Genomic DNA, 18,827 nt, shown 5'->3' with positions numbered 1-18,827 from the left:
CAGCTAAACGAGAGGAAATGTCGCTCTAGTTCCTGTCAATATTGCACCGTAGTCAGAGGCTGACAGTTTACGACAATACCATATCCCCGGAGAACCGACAGTTGTCATACTTCATCTATTGAACAGTAAAAGCAAATACAGTGCCTTCCTTTGGTTTGACACTCAATTGAACTAATAATCTGGATCAATACACGCTGCAACCTGTCTGGAACAGACAAACCATAGTTGTTCGAATCCAACAATTACGGTATAATCACACAACCGTGTTGAAACATGAAAAACAGACTATTAAGACGGTGGGCATAGTGCACAATAACTTTCAATGAAGGTACAAATTGGTTGTGAGTGTAACAGTGGAGAGAATTATGGGAGTGAATTAATAAGAATCAGTGATGGCATCGGGTCGTCAAGGTAATTTTTTCCCTTCCACTTAAAAAAACAATTTACTCCCCTCACTGAATCGAGAATGAATGAGTTGCAGCAACAGGCAGCTATAACCCTTCATAGGGGCGGTGAGGTAGCCTTGTGGTTAAAGCTTGTCACGCCTAAGGCCCGGGTTCGATTCCCTACGTGAGTACAATGTGTGAAGTACATTTCTGGTATCCCCCGCACTGATATGGCCGTAATATGGCTGTAAGTGACGTTAAACTATACTCATTCACTCACAGATACTTTCGTTTTGGCCATAAGCTGTCAAAAACTGGATAAGTGCATGACAAATCTTACACTCCACCCACCTTTTTCCTTTGTGACGTCATGACGATATTTTGCTCGAAGATTCCATCAGATTTGGCTCATTTTTGTTGTTTCATTTGGTTTTTGTTTGTTTTGTTTCTATATATATTTTTATGAAACGATTTACGGAACCGGAAACAGTGCAGAATATACTTAATATATATTTTTTGCATGCCAAGTGGAGGACCGGTTACGACACAAGTAAATAGGGTTGATGGTTTTGTCCATATATCACCATCTCGATGGGATGTAGCATTTACAATTGATAAAACGAAGTTGGAATATTTATGAAGCTCTTGTGATAGGTGCAGATTAATGGGGTTTGAAGGTCAAGCCTTTCTTGTACGATGACCTCTAATCTTGTCGGGGCGGTGGGGTAGCCTAGTGGTTAAAGCGTTCGCTCGTCACGCCGACGACCCGGGTTCGATTCCACACATGGGTACAATGTGTGAAGCCCATTTTCTGGTGTACCCCGCCATGATATTGCTGGAATATTGCTAAAAGCGGCGTAAAACAAAGTTCACTCACTCACTCTAATCTTGTCCGCGGTCAAAATCGTAGAAAGCAGGATAATGAGTTGATATTTGAACCTGAAGTCACTATCAACGTCCTTTGTGTTTATGGAAGATTTAGTCTCGACAGCAATTTTACAGATGCTGGATGGAGGAACCAACTGAAGCTTGGCGTAGATGTGTTGGTTTGGGTTTTGTTTTGGTTTTTTTTTTTGTGCTCCTTAGCAATAATAAAATATAGAATGTCATATATAGACATCCCTGTAAATGATATCAATAGAATCCAAATACCAAAAGGGGATAGAAATCTACAATAACTTGAAAAAAATACTTTGTCAAGCTTGACTTCATGCCTTTGGAACAAGCATGGATACTGACGATCACCTCTAACCCGGATCTTCAAGAGGATCTGGCTGAAGATATTAACAATTTAGTGGTGTCCATTAGCTTGGGTGCAGTGTATTGGGCGTATAAAGGATGACCTTTGGTCGTGCACATTGCAATATTGTCAGAATGGAAACTGGAGAATTATTTGGAACGTCTTGTGAACCGAATAAACGCGTCAGGGTATCCCAGTGGTCAGTGCATTTGCTCCTCATACCAAACATGTCGGTCCGATTAGCCGGCAGTCACGCTATTGTTAATAACGATATAATATTTCCTTTCAACGCGATGTTTAAGATCATATGTATAGCTGCTATTTCGACTACGGTTGTTAATGTGGAAATGTATAAATACTGAGTGAGTGAGTGAGTGAGTGGGTAGGGTTTCTCCCCATGTAAGGAGTAGGAGTCTTTAAGGCGTTTTGTTAGGTGGATCTTAACTTGATTTTAAAATCCCCCACCGATCAACGTTTACGTTATTGAATTTGTTTTACTTATATTGATACCATTTGTTATTTCGCAACGAGTAATATGTTTGATTTATTCTTACTCAGGTCTGATTTGATTAAGAAGCTCAGAAGCAGTCCCTAATCCTCCCAATCTTCCAATGTCTAAATGGCTATCAAAGGCTCAGAAAATGCATTGTTTTCCAGTTCATTTGTGAAAAAGCACGTGTTTCACTGTAAGCGCTAACTGAATGTCTGTGTCTTTTAAGAATAACATGCAGAAACTTGGAATATGTTCCAACTGTGAATGTCAAACTGAACAGGTACGCAGTGTATGAATGGCGCTGCCCTATACCGTCGAACAACAGAATGTTTCATCCACCATTTGGCATTGGGCCTAATCGCCTTTAATGCCATATCGTGTAAGTCAGTGATCGTAGGAGTCTTGTCGGCTTAGTGATTTAAAGCATTGCATTGACAGCGTGTTATACATATTTTGAATATGACTAGTTATGTGATATATTGACTTTTTAGGATCGGTAATTATTCGACACACATCCTTAATCGGTCCAGATTACTTAGTGCACCTTGCTTGCGTTCAGATTGATGTGCATTACTCGAGTCGATATAACCCTGGTACCTGGTTACCTTATTCTTATGAATTGATGTGAATTTATGAGGACGCGTTCCAGTACAGAAGAAACGAAAACTGTTGAAACGAAGTTCCGTTCTTTAACGAATAAATCATCTTCTGGTCGATCACAGAGAAATACTGAATTGATTTCAGGCGCCGGTAGTGGGGTTTGGTGATGGGCCTCTTTAGTCGTGGAATAGGAATAGCACAGAACGTAGCAAAACGGTTAGTAATAATGTGTTTAAGGTTATCGGGTGAGGTGATGTTTGAGGCTTTATTTAAAAAAAACCAAAAGAAATTTACAACTGAAACGTGTCAAAAAGGCTGATATCAGAGATCGCTATGAATTTTTATTCCAAATATTTGAAGTTGGGCAAATCTTTGACAAAAAATGCTCCTCAGAAATATGTGTTTAAGGTTATCGGGTGTGGTGATGTTTGGGGCGTTATTTAAAAAAAAAAACGAAAGAAATATACAAATGAAACGTGGCAAACAGGCTGGTATCAGAGATCGCTATGAATTTTTATTCCAAATATTAGAAGTTGGGCAAATCTTTGACAAAAAATTCTCTAAGGAGATGTGGAGTAGTTGGGTAGCCTAAAGGTTAAAACATCCACTCGTCACGTTGAAGAAATTCGTTCGATTCCCTACAATGGTACAATGTGTAAAGTCCATTACCGGGGTCCCCCGCCGTGATATTGCAGGAATGTTGCTAAAAGCAGCGTAAAACCATACTCACTCACTCTAATGAAGAAGAAACAGTAATCATATCCCGAGCAGATGACTCTTGTTATAAACACAATGGTCAGTGTTGCAAATGTCCTCAGTTTGTCTGTCAGTCAATATCTGGAAACTTGGGGAAAGCTTTATGGTTGGCCTTCCTCTATACTTGAAGGTGAGTGAGTGGGTGATAGTTTCGAAACTGAGTGAAAACGATATACCACAGAAAGCCGATCCACATGTAGGAATTTATGGTTAACAGGTATCCACGAGGGTTGCAATCCTGTTACTGGCACATAAATGGGTAAGGAGTATATATTTACATATCTGGAGATCTTTAAAATGGGAGGTATTTCTAAAGAGATACAAGGTGGAGCGGAAGAACATCGACCGAGGGTAAACTCGAGACTGATGGACAGCTTAACCTGAAGTTTGATTTAGAACGTCATTGTTCTTATCATTCCTGTTTTATAAGAAAATACATATGTGTACGTTTCAGGGAATTACTCGTGCGTGTCACGTGACGTGTTGCATGAGCTTCTAAAACATGCAAGCCAGGACAAGGAGCTTGTGTCTTATGCCGTGGAGAACCGAACCAACCTGGACAGGTGGGACTTCGGGGGAGCCTTCGGCTTTGCTGTCTCTGTAGTAACGACAATCGGTGTGTATACCAAGGCTTTAAATAAATAGTGTTAGTGTATTTAATTGTGTTTTCGCTGATTAATGCTCACAGTAGACATTAAATGACGAAAGGTAAGTAGTGTTATGTGACGATTCTCACGTTAACTGGAAATCAGACCGTAAAAGAATTGAATGGAAAAAAACCCAAAACACTACAAAGAAATATGATATACAATGTACATGTAATCAAAAATTGTAGTCGGTAACTAAGACGGTCCACAAGACGTTCCAACGATAACTAAGTTTACAAATCACTGCAAAGTAATTACAATATGGTATTACTCAGCAGAGTGGTAGTACACAGTGATTCTACCAATAAAGACTGATAATAGTCCTGATAATACTCTGCTGGTTGGTCTAGACCGTGTATCCAGGGCGAAAGGAGACCTTGGTGAGATGTATGAGGTAAAGGCACATTCGTAAACTTAGCGTAACTGTTTTTGAAACTTTCTATAATATTCACGGTCAGACCCTAGAATGACCCATTTGCTAGTAGTACCTTCCAGAACAGTCTGAATATAGCACGTGTCTGAATGCAGCATACCGCTTCGCCCTACTGAATGTCAACAGAAACACTTTTATACACTGTTCTAGAATGAATAACACTGCTACGTTTAGGTAGTGACGACATGGCACAACATGTAAGCACCTTCTAGACAACCGTTAAATTCTGAAACTCGAAGACGTAAATGACATTGTTTCAATCTTGCAAACTGCTGATTTGCAGGCCTACCTTTAAAGAACAGCACCGGAAACTTTAAAAACACGTCACAATACTCTTTTACGTAATTGTAGGTGATCAGGGTAAGTATAGGGTTTGGGTTGGGTTAATGTTAAGTTAGACTAGGTTAACCTAACTCTAACATCTTCACAGAAGTTGTTGAGCTGTATTCTGAAGGTGCTCCGATTTGAATTGAACTTAACTCAATCATATCATCGTGTCCCTTAAGAGTTCTGGGGTAAAATGTGAACCAAGGAATCTCTACCGAATCTCTTGTCCGAAAATGCGCTTTTTAAATTGTAAATGCCACGTAAATATTTTAGGAATATATCGGATAACGTAAATCGGTGTTCCACTAACGTATAGGATTTTGAAATCTGAAATTATGCATAAACCTCGGGTACAAATCATAATCTCTCAAATCCCCTTCACCATGGATCTCGGCGACTCCATTGCCACAGAGTATGGTGTTCCCTTTTAGGAGTATAGCATCGTTAGTGAAACAGGAACCCACTGACATCGTAGCTCTACGACTGTCGTAAATCTATGTTTAACTGTAGGAGTTACGCAGTTACGATCACTTTGTGAAACCGGGCGACCCCACAACACAAATTGATCTTAGCGCTGAGACCGTCGTAATGTTCTAGTATGTGAGTTACGGTCTTAGCGGTAAAATCGCTTTGTGGATGTGGGTCCTGGACCCGGATTAATTCAATAATCTTACGGTTAATGATTGGCCGTGACACAAAGTGTAAGAAATCCTCTGAACCAGCAAAATATAACACTGACAAGTCTAAAATATTCAATTATTTAGCAGTGAGCAGAGAACAAGATACAATGATTCACAAAAGCGGTTTCATGTACAATGCATGTCCTGAGTCAACCCTAAAGTAATGGATCACAAATGTAATATCAACTCACCAAAGTCTTGGTTTGAGAGTGAGAAACAGTTACACTGAATGTAACACGGCGAGCGGTCAGGCATCTGTCATGTAAGTCAAGCGTTGAAGAAAGCAGGCAGTTTGATGTTGGCCGAATGATGTACTCCAGTTATCCGTTCGTGTGTCCTTGTCGTCAACACAACCGGCCTTTATATACAGAGTCACTGTTTCCTGAATATTCGAACACAATACGACCATTGCCATTAACTTAGAAATTTCTCGGCCAGCCTGGTGTTTCCTCAGTCAAAACATTCTCAAAGGGAGGTAACTCTACAGAACTACCTTAAACGCCTGCCGCTAAAATACTAGTAGCACTGATTTTTTATGATACGAAACGTGACCCATAACACGTATCAATCTCCTATTCAATATTACAATTTACAGGATCAATATTTACAATTTAACAATAATAAAAGTGTTCCTCAATCACAGGTTTCGGCAATATGTCCCCGAGTACCATCATTGGGAAGATAGTGTGTGTGGTTTACGCAATTGTCGGCATCCCGGTCACAATGCTGATGTTGAGTGGCCTTGGTCAACAACTAGCAGCCCTATCCAACAAGGTGAACCAGCTCAAGCTCTGCTCCCAGAAGCCTGTCGTGAACAAGGTCCTCAACATGGTGCTGATCATTGTATTGGGACTGGCTCTCATGTTCGGCATACCTTCCTTTGTGTTTCATATCGTGGAGGGATGGAACATCATGGAGGCGCTCTACTTCTGTTTCACCACTCTCAGTACTATAGGATTTGGAGATTACATTATAGGTAAGCTGTGTCTTTGAGCAGGAGTGGGTTAGGTTGTCCAGGCTGAAGAATTTGGAGACCATATTATCAATGAGGTGTGTTTTTGAGTAGAAGGGAGGCAGGTTGTGTAGACTATAGAATTTGGAGACCATAATATCGGTAAGTTATGTCTTTGAGTAGAACTGAGGTAAGTTGTCTAGACTGTAGGTTTTGGAGGCTGCACTATCGGTTAGTTGTATCTTTGAGCAGGAGTGAGGTAAGTTGTGCTGACTGTCATAACGGAACATGGGTCTCATTAACCTATTCAGACAATTATCTTTTCAGGCGATCCGAATTTTCTCGTGTGAATGTGAAAATAGACACCACAAACAACTCTGGTTACACTGAATTCCAATTCTTTATTTCATACGAAACTGATATTTACAGATGAATTTCAATTTTAAACTTTAACATCACCGTATTTCTATATTTCATGTCGAGGTTCAGGCAGCATGCCTTAACTATGAAATCATAGACTGCCTGGGTTTCATGAGTTCGTAAAATGATCACAATGCATCTGGCTTACTGGTTACACCTGCTGTGTTTTCTTAGCGCTAATTCAGTGAAGTTCTGTAAGGCACACGTAGATTGATATAATATCGATTCCGTACCAGACCGTCAAAGTTTTCCCGCGGCAGGGCATTGTTTAGAGATTTTCACGATTTCCAGGTTTCCATTTGTCAGAGATTGCTGTACGACGGGGCACAGACAAACTGTAGCGCAAATGGGGTTGCGCAGCATAGGTAATATGACAAGTCTTCATGTATGCTTCGCTCGCATGTAAGAAACTGGTCATTTTCTCTATGCTGCGCAACCCATTTGCGCTACAGTTTGCCTGTGGACAGAGCATGCTGTGCGACATGTTTGCACGGCTTAGAAGGAGCGTAGCAATTTATAACTGCTTAGGCATATTAGATCATACTGAATAATATTTATGAATCCAGTGAAATGAATTAGTCTAAATATCCTTGATTGGTTATCGAGACTGAGTGAGTTTACTTTTACGCCGTTTTTAGCAATATTCCAGCAATACCACGGCGGGGTACACCGGAAATGGGCTTCACACATTGTGCCAGTGTTGAGAATCGAACCCGGATCTTTGGCGTGACGAGCGAACGCTTTAAACACTGGATTACCTTACCGACGGAGTCCAGTCGTAAGGATCTGTAGTAAAGAAACGTAATTTGTAACAGTTTCTTCTGTTAATTCGTTACTTTCAACGTCTTGGATAGTTGGGGAAAAGACGGTTCAAGGGGCCACATCGGGTATGGATTTTGGAGGAAATGAATGATTTCGTGCGAAAATGACATGGTTGCCTTGGAACACTCTCTCCTATACACTTTCGTAAAATATAAGCAGTTATTCGCTTTCTTAAGTCAGGGGTCCAAAAATCCCAACGCCCGACGCCAGGGACAAGTCAGTTTTCATTTCGGGCAATCAAATGATGGCATCTTACTTATCCGTGGACTACTAGATAATTTCCACTTATGGTATCAAACTGCAAATAAACTTGGATTTCATTTCATATCTGCTCATAATGTATCTATTACATTTCGCAATAATAGTAATTTAGAACTATCGTTCTTTGAAATTTATCACTCTTTTATAAATAATCAAAATTAGTCAGGACAAGTTACTTTCTTGAAGTCACTTGCCCTGTGGCAAGTCGGTTTCAAAACAACTTGAATCCCTAACTTATGAATTTGTCCTTGTTTCGATATTATGATTTTTGTTTTTTATTTACTTCCATTTTAACAAGGCATGTGTATTACAAATTACACTATCCTATAAAAATTACGTAAGGATAGCAATCAAGTATTATCTACATGATAGTTAACATTGGACACGATACTTGTTCCGGGTGAGGTAAATATGTCTTGTCGAAGCTTTCACTGCCGGCTTGGGGAATTGTATCGTATGTTTTGCTGGATATCACAATGTGACCTGTTACCCTTTCATTCAAGAAAAGAATTCAACCGAAACAATATTTCAGACTGTATACTGAGTTTTTGGGAAATCAGCTTCAACATTTCAACCAGTTTAGCATCTCTATTCAAATATGTATTTTTTTGGATGAACTAATTTGCTCGTTCACTTAGGCATGGCGAGCGATAATATTTTCAAATAATAATATTATAACGGGGATAGTTATGAAACTGTCCAAGAGCTGTTGGTGGCGTTATTCATTCGCTAATGAAAATATCATGTTTCACGCCATCATTCAGTATCTGTTATTGAAGCACTTCATTCTAAACCTGACAGTGAAAAAGCGTGATTTGCAACGTGTCGCTAACAGCGAATATGTTCTTTCGACTGTGGTCATACGTCTTTCAAAAACAAGGACAGGTGCCCGATCTACAAAGCATTCATAGTTCTGCGTGTTTTTAATTCTGTGATAGGCTATATAATTCTTTATGGTACGAATGCTTTTTGGATCGGGTCTCTGGATATCATGGTAGAGCACATGTGTTCTGGTCGCCAGATGTTCCTAACCCTGGCTAACTGTTTGCATGACATGGACACCAACCTTATGCTTTATTTAGCAGTTTAGTTCAAGCCTTAGACACAACTACACACCATTGTCTACACATACATCCTACGTCCCATGATACACAGTTGACAACAACAACGGACAGCTTGGTTCTGTTTGCTAGAAGTGCCCCAAGCACCTGGTCGACAAATGAAGTCATCACTTATTGATGCTAAAATAACCTGGTCTTTGATCACGTCCCGGCGGGCAATGGTGTGTGCAACGTTGTTGACGTGCTCAACCATAGCTACATCCAGACCCGACGTGTCACCAAGTGCGAAGACTCAGTCTTGTTCAAGCTCCTATTATGGACATAGATCCACAAAGATCTTTAGTGTCATGCAAGACTAAGGAGGTGTAGGTTATACGTTGTCTGTTCCTATCAGTACCTCTATTGATCATGACGTCATGGTTTGGTCTAGGCCCTCGTGAATGATTTCAAGAAGATGTATCCTAGGAAAATGAATATACCTTGACCGAAACATATCCACGTTAGACAAGACTACAGACTAACATCTATATTTTACAGAAAAAAATAACAATAATTCTTAAGGCTCCTTTTTCAGAAACAGTGGAAATCTAGACTTGATACATATTGGAGACTTGCTTGTTGTTCCTTGATATTTTTGTTTCAGGGCCATATGTTCAAAATATGACCCATCAGTGTGGTATTGTTTGATGCAGTCTCTTATTTTGACCATTATGTTCCAGTGGGTTTTGAAGCGAACGCGAGCTATTCTTGTGCATTTATTCGTAAGGAAAGTGGTACAGGAATATCAATGTTTCATGGTAATTGGGAAACACGTGCCCAGGGTGCAGTCGGAATTGTATAACTGATTCTGTCTTTTGTAGAAATAGGTATCGTATATAGTTCATCTTAATTTGTTTTGAGAAAAATAAACTGGCTAAAAAGCTTGATGAATATATGGATCACTTTTGTCTGTTTGGAATGTTGCGTGGTGATTAGGCGCATGTAGGTAATTTTTAATCGTCCAGAAACCTGATGACATTTTCAAGAAGCTTAGTTCGATGTTTGACCATAACATGGTTGAATCTGAATTCGGACCAGTCGTTCCTGTACTACTGGCACGCCCTGAACGGGATCGATCTGCAGCATTTTGAATGTTTTGGGGGTACCTGTTATTAACACGGAGTCTATCTTTAACATTTTGGGGTTGATCGTCAGCAATTCGTTTTGGTACCTGTTGTCAATGCGGGGTCGATCGTCAGCAGTTTTGTTTTTTGGTACCTGTTGTGTAAACTGGGTCTCTGGTCAACAATCTAGGTTTGTTTGGCACCTGTTGTACAGTGGAACATTGAACGTAGTGGTCACCGAACGCTGCCTTCTTCCAGATCACAGCGCGTGACAGGTGCTACGTGTCAAATTAAATCACTTTATAAGCAGAATCAATATGACTGTCCTTAAAAGTATCAAAATAAGAAATCACACCCTACTCAATTGTTGGGCACTGCTGTGTTCCACTACAGACTAACAGATATCTTTCGGTGCTGTTTCACAGACCTACCTACAGGCGCATGATGCTGTCGTCAACACATTCCTTTGTTCTGTCAACCGAAAATAACATGTATATTTCATTATCCCCTACTATATTAAGTATTGACTAAACTGACATATAACCACCGGTAATTTGACGATGGCTTTATTTCCTGTTGCGCATTATGCACGATGTTTTTGTACCGTAAATCCCCTTGAATAAGTTGAGTTGACATAATGACCTATACCCAAGGTAGCATGTATTATTCATGTGGTAAGCCTGACATCGCTTATAAGTGCACTTTAACTAATTGTTGATGCACGTTCTTACAAATGAAATTATCATAGAACCATTTAAAATATTATTTGGTGTATTATATTGATTTCTCGCGCGATTTCTTGATATTTTTGTTAATGATGGCACTCAGGCGGAATAATAACATGGCAGTACTGCACGCATACGTTCTTAAGTGATATTAAATCATTATCATCTAGTTTGACATTTTGTACCGATATTTTGGGCCATAAGTGGTTGGTGTTTTTCTATGCTTCATCATACATGCGCTCATGCCTATTGTCCAGTGTACTGTTTCGCAATTCCTGTAATATTTGCGTATTGCTGTTTTATGGGCTTGTCGAACAAATCGTACCAAAACGGACCAAAAGCAGGCAAACTAGTCGACCAATCAAATCGCTTTAAAGAGCAAGAAAATACATTCTGTGATTTGGGATTTCCAATGTTCTCGTAAATACAGGTGTTTCAATGTTTGACCTCAAGTGAGCTTAACAATGTTCAAACGTTGGTTTGGTCGTTTTGTAGACGGTTTCATGAATAATACCATAATTATGTTTGCATCATAGAGTACAATGATATATAGGTAAGCTACAGGGTTTTTCCACTCTCAGAATAAATTGTTGCTCAGGTCCTCCTCTATGGAGACCACTGCCCCAAATTCACACTGGGATTCAAAGAATACCATGAAAGAAGTGGAACGGTAGCCTAATGGTTAAAGCATTCTGTCGTCACGCTTGGTTTCAATTCCGTACATGGTACAATGTGTGAAGCCCATTTCAGGTGAATCCTTTAGTGGCATTGCTATGCTTTTGTTCAAATCGACATACTCTATCTTCTTTCATTCTCACCTAACACCACTGACCTTGAGCTAACGAGGTATGAGTGTTTGATTTCATGGACTGGACAGGCTACGGTTTCAGCGTATACCACTGAAGTGAGAGACTGACTTATACATAACACCAAGGTCACTGTCGACTGAGCGTTAACCCCGATCGACATACCAGTATTGCCATTATAGACTACAGTTTCACGTTACACTTTGAGGTTTCAGCTAATATCACTGGGTTACAAACCGTTGTTTCAACCTGTCCCAAAAGTCAGGAGAGTGTGTGCGTACGAACGTGCTTGCATGCGTGCGTGCGTACGAGCGTGCGACCAGGAAGGATTTTACAGCCCTAGTGGACACTCCATGCAGACCAGTCCCTTGATGCCGAGTACCTACTTGTGAAGCGGTCGGGATTCGAACCACCAATCTGTCTCATGCAGGGCAGACGATCTCTCCACTAGACCAACGTTCTGTCCTCGTACCATTTATGAAAAAAAGAAAATAGCATAAATCATAGGCATTATTAATGTATACTCCATAATCATCGGTGGCTATATCATAGAGGACAACGATGCCGGGTGTTTGCGAAAAGGTGAGCGTATCCTCTTTCAGGTGACACGCGTCATAAACACATGCAAAGGCACTTCAACTCCTGAAGACACGGGATCTGAATCCTCGACTTAAATAGGGTATAAAGACATAAAGGGAACTGGATCCTCAACAAACTAGGATGTAAAGCAGTAAAGTCAATTGGATCCTCACAAAATAGGTTATAAGGCGATGAAGGGAACTGAATCCTCGACACAATAGGGCATAAGGCGATAAAAGGAATTGAATCATCAACAAACCAGGGTATAAGGCGATAAAGGGAACTGTATCCTCAACACAATAGGGCATAAGGTGATAAAAGGAATTGAATCATCACAAACCAGGGTATAAGGCGATAAAGGGAACTGTATCCCTAACACAATAGGGTGTAAGGCGATGAAGGGAATTGAATCATCACTATCTTTTTTTTATTTATGCTTTAAGCTTGGAGAGGTGTTTCTCATGTCTTCCATTAAAAAGTTTGAAGTTTTCACCGCGACTTTTAACATTCTTACATCTGAAAAGTCAACAACTTTTAAAAATGTAACCTAGTGGTTAAAGCTTTCATTACTCACACCGAAGACCAACGTTCAACTCTCCTAACGAATACAATGCGTTCCGCCTATTTCAAGTGATATATCTGGAATATTGCGCATCAAACCAGAATTGCTAACTCATTTGATAGAGCAACCTAATATATACACAGACGAGAATTCAAAGACGTGCGTTATGTATATTCCCAAGTCAAGCGAAAAAGTAATGATTGTGTACCACGTGCATCATTTTGCCTTATCCAGGTATTCACGAGAAGAAGATATCGGCCGGCCCAGCCCGTGATGCGTACGAGATTATGGCCTATGTGTGGATCCTTCTTGGTCTGTCCTATCTGTCCCTCGTAATCAAGTACATCACAGACGTCCTCGTCCAGAACGCTTCCAAAGTAGAGAGGAAGACACTAAAGAGATTTGAAGTAAGTTGGCTAAATTTACTACAGTGGAAGCTGTCTAAAGCGGCACTCGCTGCGACTGCAGAAATAATCCGGTTGAGACAACATGCCGGATTGTAGAGCTGATGGTAAATGTACAAGCCATGGATAGGACTGAGATTTTATGCTGGTGTTGACAACTTGCCGGATTGGACAGATTCCGGTTTTGATCGTTTTATTTATGTTTACTTAATGTCCCACTCATCTCGACCAGTAGAGCTGCATTGATGATTGCCTGATGTTATGAAACACTAACGCCATACCAACTGCGCATATAGTAAAGATCTTATTATAGTCAGGTTTTCTGGCCATTATCGGTAACAAACTCTGTCATTCTCAGGTGAACATGAAATATATTTAGCTCTTGTCTGCAGATATATTTCCATTTTGTTTCAGAATGAGATCGGTCGCTTGGACGAGCTTAAGAATGGTGTAGTACCGAATCTGAGAAAAAATAAACTCTCCAAATCAGATAGTTCGAACAACGTGAGTACTGCGAGCGACAAGAATGTCGAACTTGTCAGTATAAACCATTTGTAATGTCCGTCTACTTCAACGATCGTTCAGTGTTCGTAACACCACTACCACCGCAGTTACAATTAGACGTCCTTGGCCTTTGACATCTGTGTGAAACATTTAAGACATCACGCCAGCGTTTAAAGTGATTGGACAGCTTGAGAAGTCCTTGACCAATATGAAATCTTTGTGAAACGTTTAAAACATGTTGCCACCGTTTGAAGTGATCGGAACGACTGCTTTGGACGTCCATAAGCTATGTGACATCTGTGCGAATTTAAAACACCAAAGCAGCGTTTGGTGTGATTGAGACGTCTTAAGCTATACGGTATCTGTGAGAAATAATTAAAACATCACGCCGCCTTTTGAAGTGATTTGAACAACAGCTTGAGGCATCGTAGACCTACATGACATCTGTATGATACATTTATAACACCATGAAACTATCGAGGCAACAACTTGAGACTCATTTGTGTCAGTTGACATCAATATCATACTTTTTTTTACCACCGCGCATGCGTTTGAAGTGATCAGGACAGTAACTTCAGACGACCTCGTGTCACACGACATATGTATCAAACATTCATGACACGGCGCAAGTCGTTAGACGTGTTCGGGAAAGAAAGAAACAAGAAAGGTCATACGTATAAAAACACATATTAACTTGAACTAACGTTTTTACCGAGTGGAACATCATCATGACCTCGTGACCATGATCATCAACAGTACATGACCTCGTGACCATGATCATCAACAGTACATGACCTCGTGACCATGATCATCAACAGTACATGACCTCGTGACCATGATCATCAACAGTACATGACCTCGTGACCATGATCATCAACAGTACATGACCTTGTGACCATGATCATCAATAGTACATGACCTTGTGACATGATCATCAACAGTACATGACCTTGTGACCATGATCATCAACAGTACATGACCTTGTGACCATGATCATCTATAGTACATGACCTCGTGACCATGATCGTCAATAGTACATGACCTTGTGACCATGATCATCAACCGTACATGACCTTGTGACCATGATCATCAACAGTACATGACCTTGTGACCATGATCGTCTATAGTACATGACCTTGTGACCATGATCATCAATAGTACATGACCTCGTGACCATGATCGTCAATAGTACATGACCTTGTGACCATGATCATCAATAGTACATGGCCTTGTGACCATGATCATCAATAGTACATGACCTTGTGACCATGATCATCAACAGTACATGACCTTGTGACCATGATCATCAACAATACATGACCTTGTGACCATGATCGTCAATAGTACATGACCTTGTGACCATGATCATCAACAGTACATGACCTCGTGACCATGATCATCAACAATACATGACCTTGTGACCATGATCATCAACAGTACATGACCTCGTGACCATGATCGTCAATAGTACATGACCTTGTGACCATGATCATCAACAATACATGACCTTGTGACCATGATCATCAACAGTACATGACCTCGTGACCATGATCGTCAATAGTACATGACCTTGTGACCATGATCATCAACAGTACATGACCTTGTGACCATGATCATCAACAGTACATGACCTTGTGACCATGATCATCAACAATACATGACCTCATGACCATGATCGTCAATAGTACATGACCTTGTGACCATGATCATCAAAAGTACATGACCTTGTGACCATGATCGTCAATAGTACATGACCTTGTGACCATGATCATCAACCGTACATGACCTCGTGACCATGATCATCAACAATACATGACCTTGTGACCATGATCATCTATAGTACATGACCTCGTGACCATGATCGTCAATAGTACATGACCTTGTGACCATGATCATCAACAATACATGACCTCGTGACCATGATCATCAACAATACATGACCTTGTGACCATGATCATCAACAGTACATGACCTTGTGACCATGATCGTCAATAGTACATGACCTTGTGACCATGATCATCAACAATACATGACCTTGTGACCATGATCATCAACAGTACATGACCTCGTGACCATGATCGTCAATAGTACATGACCTTGTGACCATGATCATCAACAGTACATGACCTTCTGTTATGAGACATGTTTGGAACAGTTGTTATATCAAGCATGGGCGGATCCAGGTGTTTTGAAATGAGGGGATACCCCCACCTCTTCTTCTGTCTCTCGGCAATGTCGAACGACCAAATTACACATTATACTGGAGTGGAAAAATACGGTATACTTTTCTACTAAAGCCTTGCATCCATAGCATACTCCGGATATCACGCACCTCTTTGTGACACGTCGGTGTTCGAGACATCCGAAGTTGATGGACATTGGAATGATTTCACTGGACGTGTGAGAATTTATTTTTCTGTGAGGATAAAACTGTGCATCTTTTCAGGGCAGCATCAAACTCAGTGTAACTGTTCTCTGTGCCATGCTAAGATGTGTGTGGGCTGATTTGTGTGGAATGGAGAGTTCTCGTAGTCTTTGTCAGAAATGGCGTTCTCTTTTTCGAGATACACACATGAATCCATGCGGAGTTATAGTGCCTTCAGTGAATAACAGAGCGTGGTGTTAAGAGCTTGATATAAGATTGGTGATGTTCGTTACTTGACGGCAAATTTTATCAACACTCGTCTCTTTCCGGAACCTCCGGAATTTCACGAGTATTCACGAATGAGTTGTTTTCTTTTTATGCGATGTCACAATGCTGGACTAATGTGACAACAGACATGTACAAAAAAGGAACCATTGTTGTATTGGACGCTCATGGAGAAGGCATTGAGGTGACAAATAGTTTACATACTTTCGTCACATTAAAAACATGATTTCCATAATTACTGACACTATCATAATGACGTATAAATATTATTTTATAACACCATGTTTAATTATGACCACAGGGGCTTGTATTGCTGAAGACAATGGTTATGTATATGGATATCAGTGTAGGCTTGTTGGACCCAGGACGTATTATTTTCAGTAATACAAGCCCCTGTGATTATGACAACTTCCAAGACACCACCTGTATCTGTTTTCAAATCGGGCACCTGTTGTTTGTTGTAGCCCAAGAATCCGTTTGTAAAACAAAACTGACATGTATAAAAAAATCATTCTCATTTGTTATATGTTATTTTTAGAACCGGAAGTGTGAGTACACAGGTACTAAGGTGAGGGAGAGGCAATATGTGTTTTATTGGTTTGCCCTTGGTGACCAGCCAGCCAGCGTTTTCCGATATATGATGCCAGGTGGTCTAATAAAGTGTTAATAATGTCATACATGAGTGTATATGTGTACATAATATGTGTTAACGTAAGTTGTTCCAGCGTGGTGAACTGCAGACTGACACAAATGAGCGTCAGTTCATTTGGTGGCTATTTGTCACAGATATTTTTGGACAATGCTTGTGTTTATACATATATACAGAGGCGATGTTCACCAGTAGTATAAAGTAGTACAAAAAACACAGTTACAGCATATATTGACAAGTAACCTTACACTATAACATAACTTATATTTTTTTTTGCGAAGAATGCTAGGTTATTGTTGTATAAAGAATTTTTTAGACGTAAAGGATGTATAAAATAAATAATATTGGGGGGGTGGGGAGTAATGGATATTAATAACATAAAGTATTATTTTCGCAAAGCAGATATATATTTTCAAGAAACAAAACAAAAACAACCCCAACAAATCTTTGAAGGAAATGATAGCATGAAAGGCAACATATATAATCACTCGTACCTCGTGGGTTATTCTCTAATTTTTCTACATTCTAATTTGATTTATGAACTAAGAATGTGATACTGCAACCGCAGAAACATCATGTTTTATGAAAATATTGAAATACAAACAATTACATTAACAAATTTGGCTCTTGAGTTATTGACCTAATAATCATGAAAATTGAAACATAGCATATAAACAGAACTTCCTCATCATATAACACCTAAATGTAACATGATTTGTCAATGGCTCTCGATGAAACATAGTTTGGCATCTGGTCGGTGTTATTTGGAGTAAAATCCCAAATATATCCCACAAGCATAAGATTTGTAAAGATATGAAAGGGTGACATGACTGTGGGACTTTTGTAGAAATTGCATGACATGGAAATATGAAAAACGATATCGTTCCGTGTGTTTTGTATGTGTTATTAAATACTTATCCACAGTATGTTAATTACTTTACGCTGTTTTGTTGATAATTATTTTTTTCTTTTTGTTAAAAAAACTTACGCAAATTTCACATGTCACAGCAAGTGTATTTTCCTGTTTGAAGAATACTATATTTATATTTAAAATTTCAGATTAAAACCGTCTCTCGTCAGAATTAATTTTAGATTTTAGAATTAGAAAGAAACATAATTTTTACGTTATCCAACTGTAGATTATTTTAATGATAAACTAAGACAATTGTAAGTTTTGATGGTAACATACGATGATCCTAACCTACAATCGCTTTGTGCAAGTGGATGGCGATTGTAGCCGAAGCCTAAGATCGCGATGTTAAGGATTTACAATAATTATAGCTCTAAAGTCGTTTTGTGCAAGTGGGTCCAGTCTATGTCAAAACGTTACCCGTGAAGGTCCCGGGGTAGAATAGGCCTTCAGCAACCCATGCTGGCCATAAAAGGCGACTATGCTTGTCGTAAGAGGCAGCTAACGGGACCGGGTGGTCAGGCTTGCTGACTTGGTTGGCAATTGCCCAGATCGATGTTCATGTTGTTGATCACTGGATTGTCTGGTCCAGACTCGATTATTTACAGACCGCCGCCATGTAGCTGTAATATTGCTGAGTGCAGCGTAAAACTAAACTCACTCAGTCACTATGTCAAAACGTCGCCTTCACAAAATATCAGACGTTGTATATCCATAAAAAGTGTCTTCTTCATCAGCTCAACTTAAAAAATGCCCATCAAGTCTAGACCAGGCCATCTAGTGATCAGCAGCATGAGTATTTAACATTGTAACCCTAAAACATCGCAAATATCAGTTCAGCAAAGCGCTGTAAAATC

The 18,827-nt window shown here is 39.8% G+C and overlaps 1 protein-coding gene across 1 annotated transcript in view; it reads left to right on the top strand.

Annotated features, from left to right (window-relative positions):
- Positions 1-16,928, top strand: part of LOC137293832 (potassium channel subfamily K member 16-like) — a 33,814-nt gene extending 16,886 nt beyond the window's left edge. The window contains exons 2-5 of the mRNA XM_067824599.1: positions 3,930-4,091; positions 6,206-6,538; positions 13,088-13,260; positions 13,672-16,928. Coding sequence (XP_067680700.1) covers positions 3,930-4,091; positions 6,206-6,538; positions 13,088-13,260; positions 13,672-13,815 — 812 coding nt within the window. The 3' untranslated portion in view covers positions 13,816-16,928. The remainder of the gene's footprint in view (positions 1-3,929; positions 4,092-6,205; positions 6,539-13,087; positions 13,261-13,671) is intronic.
- The last annotated feature ends 1,899 nt before the right edge of the window (positions 16,929-18,827 follow it).

Source organism: Haliotis asinina, chromosome 8 (assembly GCF_037392515.1).
Source record: "Haliotis asinina isolate JCU_RB_2024 chromosome 8, JCU_Hal_asi_v2, whole genome shotgun sequence".
Taxonomy (NCBI): domain Eukaryota; kingdom Metazoa; phylum Mollusca; class Gastropoda; order Lepetellida; family Haliotidae; genus Haliotis; species Haliotis asinina.
This window is presented reverse-complemented; position numbering and strand designations above follow the sequence as displayed.